This window comes from Notothenia coriiceps, unplaced genomic scaffold, assembly GCF_000735185.1.
Source record: "Notothenia coriiceps isolate Sejong01 unplaced genomic scaffold, NC01 NC01_scaffold00006916, whole genome shotgun sequence".
Lineage (NCBI taxonomy): Eukaryota > Metazoa > Chordata > Actinopteri > Perciformes > Nototheniidae > Notothenia > Notothenia coriiceps.
This window is the reverse complement of record NW_011339617.1, coordinates 52,979-62,208: the sequence shown is the minus strand read 5'-3', so window position 1 is coordinate 62,208 and position 9,230 is coordinate 52,979. Positions and strand designations below refer to the sequence as shown.

The following is a 9,230-nucleotide window of genomic DNA, read 5'->3' as shown; positions in this document are numbered from 1 at the left end:
GAGATGGACAGCCAGGGAGAATAAATTAAAAACAGTTATGAAATACTATATGACAAAACAAGAATACAGTTTAAGTGATTTGTAAAATATCCTTACAGAAAAATCTGTTTACAGTTCTGTTTCAAATGGGTGTTGAGAGATGTATCCATAGATCTCTTAATTTTGCTCTCAAAGTGCACCAGATTGATGCTTTTAACTTCAATATTTAAAAAAAAAAATCTTCCCGGGGGAGCATGCCCCCGAACCCCCCTAGAGTAGGTTAGGTCCACGGTGTTCACATGCTTATTTATACAATATGTGTGCTTATGCTAAGACANCCCCCCTAGAGTAGGTTAGGTCCACGGTGTTCACATGCTTATTTATACAATATGTGTGCTTATGCTAACATCATAAGACAAAAGTTGGTTCCGTGTTGTGTGTAGTGAGAACGCGCTAGAGTGAGGGGGCCCCCAAGCCAAAGCTTGCTTAGGGGCCCCAAAAGTCTCACTCCTTGGGTGACTCGGACTTGGACTCCGACTCGACTCTGACTCTCCCTAGGTGACTCGGACTTGGACTCGAAAAGTGGAGACTCGAGATGTGACTTGGACTCGTGAATTGGTGACTTGACTACAACACTGGCCGTAACGCAACCGGGGAAACGGAGCCCTCAAGCGGTAACGGGTCCCAAGGTAGGTAGGTCTGCGGACGGAACGCTCTAGGGGGCCAAACGGCTCCGTGTGTACGCCCTATACGACATAGCCCCGCCTCTCCCACCTCTCCTGCTCACCCCCGTGTCATTGCTGATGTGTTTCGCCAACAACAACAAAACAGTGTTCCGAGTGTTTCGAGCCAGTTCCCGGTATCTTGCAGGACAGTCCACCCAGCAGGAGCCTCCAGCAGACCCCCCCGCAGGGCCCCGCACGGTTCCCTCGTCCCTTGGAAGAGGCGGAGAGGTGGGTGTTTTTCATCTGCTGGTGGACTACCGGGGAGAACGTCCTGCTCGGGAGCCAGGCTCAGAGTTAGTGGCAGTGGGTGCGGTGCACCTGCCTTTTACAGCAGGAGCAAACGCTTGCCTCAGGGAGGCATTAACTACATGTTGCTCAATCCACCGCGGTGAATAAACAGAAGGGCAACCATGCTCGGGGATCTTATTCGCTGCTTTTGGTGTATTTTGTGGCAGAAGTACAGCGCCACTTACAGGCCCGGCATATGTACTACAGCATCTCCAGCGGGTCGAGTGGTCTTTTACATTACATGTTACTTGTTAGACGCTTTTATCCAAATCGTCCTATGTGCCAGGGCTTAGCCCCGGACAGCCCCAGCCCAATTTAACCCCTGGGTATTTGCGAGGGAGCTCCTATATGGCATTCCCCCGCTGAAGCTCACCAAAGTTTAACATATTTCATAGTTCAAAGTTTTGTCAATTGTTTTGTTTATTGGTCAAATACTGGTTTCTGAGGAGTTTTACTGGAATGAAAGAGCACAGAGTACAGAAGCAACAAAGCAGCATACTGCATTAAACCTGACCTTCACAGAGAGGTTGAAGTTCATGTGGAGAGGAGGCTTCAGTAGTCTGTCTGCACTCTGTTTAGTTTTGCTATCTTACAATCAATATAGTAAATGTGAGGTAAAGTGTGTTGCCAATGTAACCGGTTAGAACTCAAAGTTGTGATGAGGTCTTAAAATGTATGGAAAGGGTCTTAAAAAAGGTCTTAAAAGGTATTAAATTTGACTTCAGGATTCCTGCATATACCCTGAATATGTTCTAGCAATAAAGTTGTATACCTATTCTTTTGTCAGCGTCAGCATCCTATGCTGCTGACCCGGGATCAGATCCCAACAGAGCGTTGAATGTCTCACTTACAGTGCCTGTCTGTCTGTGTCACAGCTGTCTCAATAAAAACAAGGATGGAAATGTTGGCGCACTGCTCAATGCCAATCAGAAAGAATTAAAGCAGCAAAGAACTAATGTGAGTAACCAAGATTAATAACTAATGCAACTACGTCTACAGTTCAAACATATCTTTGCAGTCTTTCAGATAAAAAAAGCAAATACATTATCATGTCGCTGTAGTCACAAAAGATCAACTGCATTGACCATTGATCACCTGAGGCACATTCCCAATAGTTGTTAACAGCATCCTGTGTATATTCTGAAACACAGATATGGTATAATAACCTCCTGAGACCTGGAAGAGGAAATATATTTTCTTTGAAAATAAGCAATCATTAGTGTTTTTTGTATGTTTCATAATATGTCCCTTGTAGATGAAAAGAAAAGTGTATTTTATTTTTACTATAAATAAATAATTATCTTTCTTTTAAAATGCTTTCTTCTTTGATCAATATTAGAAAGAAAAAAACAATCTCCTGACAGCTCAATCTCTGACACTCCCTGAGTATTTTATTCCTCACTTAGTGCTTTGTTTACTTAAGTATATTTCTATTCAAATATATATATAGCAAAAGCCAAATCACATGTGGATTTAATCATTAGAAAGCTTTTCACATTACACCAGGACTCAAAAAGGCTGCATGCATGGTGTTTGAAACAAAGGTGTCAGTGTCATGTCCCCCTCAGAGAACAAAATGTAGACCAATGTATTCAGGTTTTAATATGTGTAATATATTGGAAGTGATAACTCGAGCGGAGGTAAGCATATTCTAGCTTTGGCCCCCTGATGCTCTGTTTCAACTCATTCTCCAATAGAGAATATGACCTTCAAGTTTGGGAGGAGTGGTAAACAGTTTATTTACCTCAAGAACCTCTCATCAGAAGGCCCACAAAGCCTCAAATCTCCAGACAGGGACATCTCAAATGTGTAGCTCAAATTGGGACAGAGAGTCCGTCTGTTCTGAATCCCAAGCTCACATGCATGCATATAAATTGTAAAGAGATGCATTTTTACAGAATAAGTGTGTGTGTGTGTGTGTGTGTGTGTGTGTGTGTGTGTGTGTGTGTGTGTGTGTGTGTGTGTGTGTGTGTGTGTGTGTGGAGACGCAGTAACACAAAAGTCTAATCTTTCTATTCTCCTTCTCATTCTTGTGACATGGCAGCGGTCTGACAGATCCTCAACACTGCAGCCTATTTATTTAATCCCCCTCTCCTTTCCTCCTCCTGTTCTATCAGAGGGAAACTGAAGGAGAAGCACTTAAGTCTTTTTCCCCTTTTATTCACCCACTGATGCATGCAGATAAAGACAAATATTTGCATTTTTCAGTCACAACCACATTAGCCCTCATACTCTCACTGCCAGATAGCAGTTAACAATGCCATATGTTTACCTCTTTAGAAATGATTTGTACTATACTGCAAAAGCAAGGTGTATGGATTGATACATGCATGCAAAATTACTAAGAAATCAACATTATGCATACAGTGGATTAAGATAGAAAAATCTGTACACATGCAGATACAGTATACCCACAAGAGCTGTACACATGAAAACACAACTTAAATACTTATATTCTGTATATGAACGTACAGAAAATACATACAGTATTTGTACAGATGCATATGTATTCATGCATATACATGGGACATCAAGCACATGTTTTTACCAGAATACTTTGCCGTGAAAGTCACCTACCATTTAGTCTCCAGGTAACAGGTTGTCACATGACATGCTGCTGGGAGCCTTCACACTCTGCTAATAGGAGAGGCAATTTGGCTTCACAAGGGATGGTCATAGAGCCAAGAGGAAAATGTTATACATCGATCAAATGTTTTAATATCTTCCTGCCTAACATTTATATACATTTCAGTAATGAAAGAAGGACCCATCTAAGCAGGGACACATACCTCAGTGATTTTACGTTATATCTGTTATCTCAATGCTATTATCTCTCTTTGGGAGCCATGTGTTTGAATTTCTGCTCTTCAAAAATGTAAAGTTGTGATGTCTTTATCTTTATCTGGTTATTTAAAGAAAGAATAGAACAGATAGAACAACATACTGTATATATTATAGTTAGAATGTTTCAAATGGAGTACATAAGCATTACATTGAAAGCAATACATCAAAACTAATTAAGATGATATGTATACATGCCCCGATGCTATATATAGATAATACAGTAATAACCAGTGTATTACTGCATTAACTAACCAACAAATGATACTTGTGATTATTGTGAGTCTGCATTGAGAGGGAGAGTGCGATGGAGAATAGCTTATATCTAGAAAGGGGCTGCGCTATGAAGAGAAGCGACATGGAGATGGAGGCTGATAGAGACAGAGATGAAACGAGACAGTGTGGCAGTTAGAGAGACACCGATAGCAGGAGAGTACCAGACAGTGTTGAATGCGTAGTGGCATTTATGTCTAGTCCAAGATGAGCTTACTTTCTTAAAAGAAGAGACACTACTCTATATCCGGACTGAACTGACTTCTCTTTTACATTTGTATTAAGAATTCTTTCTCTCCTTTTCTCTTCTCTCAGATTTGACCCTCAGAAGGGCTTTTGGTGCCAGCTCCTTGAGGGGGGAAAGACAAAGTGTTTGGGGAAGAGCAAAGGGAGAAAGTACCCCCCTATGGAGCCAGAGGTAAATGTTTACATTTTCATTTGAAAAGTGCACAGTGTGGCAAATGAGTATATGCATTGAATGAAAAGTAAGAAAAAGAGTCTAATAAAACAGAAAAAGCAGCAGCCTGACTGACAGTGATACACAGTCCCCTTCATTGCTGTGGCAACATTTCCCACCGGGCTCGGCGTTGGGGTGGAAACTGTCAGACAATCAGATCCAGGCAGAAAGTTACAACCTAATTATGAGGACTCAATAGTGACACAACACCCGTGAGATGGGGGGGGAGCGAGGGAAAGGTGGAAGGAGAAAATCCAATCCATAAATCTTTGTGCTGGCCTCTGATTCCACAGAGGAGAGACCAGACCTGGCCGACAATGAATCACACATTTGCTCTCACATGAAGACAAATGCACATAGATGCAATTTGTCTTCCCTCATGTGCTCACACATGGCTAATGGTTGTGCCTTAGTGTCACCTGTAATTAAACTGTATTTGAGTGTCCACCAGGGGGAAATAGGAAAGGACAGATGAGGAGGAAATAAAATAAAAAGAACACCAGGGGAGAGGCAAGATGGAGGAAGTTAACTGATTTACAGAGGAGGGTGGGAGATAATGGATCTCATACATCCTTCATGTATCTTTCTCCCTCTTTCTCTAACCTCTCTTTCCCTAGCCCTACCAGTCGGCACTTAGTGGCCCCAAAGTCCTATTGGAGAGAAACAAACAGATCTAAAGATGGTGGCACCTCATTAATCCCTCTCAATTTCTTGCTTGCCCCCTAATTTAATTTATCCTCTATCTATCCCTCTTTCCAACCCTTTTTTTCCATTCTTACTTTTTTTCCTCCTTGCTAATGACTCTCCCAATTCCTTGTCTATTTCCATATGTCTTACTCTACCTTCTGTCTTCCTCCTCGACCACTAATTGTATCTTGACTTACCACATTTTTTTCTCTCACTCCATCTCCCTTATTCACCATCAGTGTCTGCTCATCTTCTTATGTATTTTGTTCTCACCCTTACTCTACTCTCTTCAGGCACACGCGTATCTCTCCCGGTACTACAGGGAACACAACGTGGAGCTGTCAAAGCTGCTGCACCGCCTCGGACAGCCCCTTCCCTCCTGGCTAAGAGAAGAGTTGCAGAAGGTCAGCAGCCACAACATTTGCGACATTTATCTAATGAAGTTATCATTTTTAAATGGTCTTACGTCAACAAATAAAAAAGCTCTTAAAGCCAAGAAAATGTGGTTTTACATTGGTTTGTGACTAATTAGGCAACAATCAGTGTTACAGTTAAAAATAAAATATACAACTTTTCTTTAAGCATGTTAATCTCAAACACTCATCAGGACTGTGCAAGTGTGTTTTAATCAGATATTTCAGGCTGGTGTGTCGTGTAGGCCAATGAGCAAAACACAGCATCATTATGTTGTATAAGAAGAACTTATTCTTGGCACAACATAAGTAATAAAGTAATTGTATAAGCTACTGCCGTAAATATCCAGTAAAAGGTATTTGCAACTGTTGAAAAAAGGTCTTAATTTACCCAGAATTAGTTGCAAATTTGATTTACTCAAGATAGTCAACAACAAAAGCGATAAGCCATGGATGAACTACAACATCTATAGGAAGTCTGACACTTAGATCTAAGCCTAATCCATCTTTTAGACAGTGCTAGAAACAAAATAATAATAATAATAATACATTGTATTCATCTAGCTTTTTATCAGGTGCTCAAAGACGCTTGAGGATTGAACCCCACCACAGTCATTGATTTGGATTTAATTGGAACGATGAAATATATGTCATTGCCCTTAGTTAAACACACAGCAACAGCAAAAGATGTAGGACATGATGGGATGATTCAAAATACAAAGAAAATACAAATATCACTAACATGTAAGCAAAGCAAGACATCTTTTTGAGTACGGTAATTACTTCATAATCCACTCAGGTTATTCTAAGCATGTGGCTGTGAAGCTTCCTGGTGTAATTGCTGCTGCCGACAGTGGTCTCACCTTGATCTCTGCAGAGCCCTCTTTCTACTGCAGTGCTCAACAATGTTTTCTTTGTCTGCGGATTTGTTTGTGCAACTGTTTGTCACTGTTTATGAATCAGAGGGAGCCACTTGACAAGGCTGCTTAGGTTTTCCGGCCAATTCACAGCAATCAGAGCCTGTTTTCTTTCCCTTTCTCATGGTTGGCATTTGAATCAATAGGCGAAGGAATTGGATTAAATGACTTTTTCTTATCTTTGTCCTTTTTCTCTGTTTTTTATTCTCCACCCCCTCCATCTTTGTACCTCTTTCTGAAGGTTAGATAACCTTGGCATCCAATAACCAGGGTTAAAGGTCAAGAGGTCCAAGACCAGGAAGTGACCAGGAGCACCTGACCTTCAGATGCACTGTCTGTGGCCTTTTAGTGAACCCTGAGGTGATGGCAAGGACAAGATGCCTTGTTTCACCTCGGAGCCAGGACACTGCTGGAAGGAGCCGAAGGCATGAAAGCGCAAACAAACTTTGGCGCTCTGAAACTGAACTCTTGAAAGAATGGATGGAGGAATCAAAGTTTCAGAAGACTCTGACAACTCTAAAGAAAGCGGGACTAAAAGGAAGAGCCACGTTAGGAAGATGAAGAGCAATCTTTGAAGGTCACACGCTGTTCAGAACTTTTGTGAACTCTCGTGCAGACCTGCAGTGACTTTGATGGTTATCACTTTTTATTTTATTTTCACCTTTAATTTATGATGCCAGGACAGCGCGGGTCAGCTGTGCGTGGTTCCCATAGAGATGACTTTGCACTATGTTCCGTTCCACTTATTTTCAAGACAAAAGAAACGCCGCCTTTGTGGTTTTGTTTTAATATTTTTTATAGTGTTGTTTTGTCACAATAAGAGTGTATAAGCAGGGAGGATAAGTGCACAGACTCAGGGTGGGTGACTGGCTGTCACTTTCCATGACAGGTTCTTATTAATTTGTAAAAAGTTGTTTTAAGTGAAGCTAGTTTCTGGTAGATCTGGTAGCCTTGTTCACCCTTAGAGATGTCACTTGAGGCTTTCACTGGAAAGTGTGGACTAGAAATTAGTCATTGAAGCAAGATGCATTGCCCACTCATTCTTTTCCTTTGACAAGCCATGCAGAAGAACGCTGTGTCCATTTAGCAGAGCATGAGCACTGATGACTTCAGCACTGAAGACTGAGGGGACATGAGTTTGTGGGAAGTAAACTGAGCAAAATGAGCCTAATGGATATGACACTTAATTCCAAGACTCTTTAAGTAGCTACTGTAACAGCAGGCAGTCTTTGTTTTGTAAGTGTCTCATTTAAGTTTCAACCTTCTTTTTCTTTCCTTTTCAAAAACCAGTGGCCTACGTTGTTGAGCTTCAATCTGAATGCAAAAAAACCTCTAAATGTCAAACACACAAACCAAAATTAAAGAAATCAATATTACTGAGTGCATAATATGTGTCTTTTGTGACCAAGTACACAACACAGATAACCTATATTGTACAGGGACACACCATCATACTAACATTCATTCACAAATGATGTGGCATAAATGGTTGACAGTATCCTCTTTGTCCTTTTAAGGTAAGTGAAAATGGCATGGATGACAGTTTGCTGTTTGACACATTGTTCCTTTCTTTGGTTTTAACACAGTAACCATTAATGTTTTAAACAATATAAGACATAACACACCTGATTTCTTTTCTCAGACGTACTTGAAATGTGAACCCATACTTCAATGGACAACTAGGTAATCACATATCAGAGGGTGTGGTATGCTGCAGTAAGGGTAAGGGTTGTAAGGAGAGATTGTATTTGTTGAGCAATGTTTTGTTAAAGTGATCATAAAATTAAGAACATTTGCAATAAAGCCTGAATGTGACAGAGAAGATTTTACATTAGCAAAGCGGCAGCTAAAGTTTAGCCATGTAGTCACGAAAGGAAAAAATGTAAGACTGTACTCTGGGAGAAATCAATTGAAACATCCATGGCAGAAGTAAAGGACAACACTCAGCATGTGAATGTCAGATAGTGAACATATGGTCTATATTTGAAAAGATCCAAGGCACTTTCAACACACTTTAAACTCAAAGAACCCTTTTTGCCAGATATGGATGAAATTTGAAGTATACAATAAAGCTTCCCATAAATCACTAATCGTATCTACAGTAGCTGCATCCTTGCAGGAGTCCATTGTGTTCGTAAGGAGATATAACTGACTCTGTTAGAGGGCTGAAATAATCCAGTTATGGCTCATCGACAGCAGGGTTCGACCTTTAGAGTTCAAAGCGGTGAGTAATACCAGGAAGCACAATATTTTACATATTAAGTCTGTGGTCTGCAGATACGGTACAGTTGAAATAAATTGTACTTTATAGGATATCAGCAAACAGTCATAATGTTTTAGGGATATCAAATAGGAAATGTTAAAATAAGTATGTAGATCTGTTGTTCCAAAAGGCTTTTTTAAGATTATAGTTTAAATAATTCAAGTTTAAATACAATGATAAAAGAAGTACATTACTCGTGTTGTACATAGAGATATAAAAAAGTAACCCAAATCCCCAAACTGTAAACATATTTCCAGCCATCTTCAAAAGCATCTGGTTAAAGATGATTTTTCTAGCAGCCAATTTTAATCCGCATGAGATCACTCTTGTTCATGTTTTAGCAGTTTTCTCAGATCTTTCCCAAGTGTTGCCAGATTTTAAGGGATG

The 9,230-nt window shown here is 40.4% G+C and overlaps 1 protein-coding gene across 2 annotated transcripts in view; it reads left to right on the top strand.

Moving 5' to 3' along the window:
* The window catches only part of ndst3 (N-deacetylase/N-sulfotransferase (heparan glucosaminyl) 3), a 46,092-nt gene extending 38,149 nt beyond the window's left edge, over positions 1–7,943 (top strand). The window contains exons 13-15 of one of the 2 annotated variants that reach the window (XM_010769297.1): positions 4,422–4,524; positions 5,544–5,654; positions 6,827–7,943. In XM_010769297.1, coding sequence (XP_010767599.1) covers positions 4,422–4,524; positions 5,544–5,654; positions 6,827–6,856 — 244 coding nt within the window. In that variant the 3' untranslated portion in view covers positions 6,857–7,943. Of the gene's footprint in view, positions 1–4,421; positions 4,525–5,543; positions 5,655–6,821 lie in introns of both variants that reach the window. The other variant, XM_010769298.1, reaches the window with a different exon arrangement.
* Positions 7,944–9,230: the final 1,287 nt, after the last annotated feature.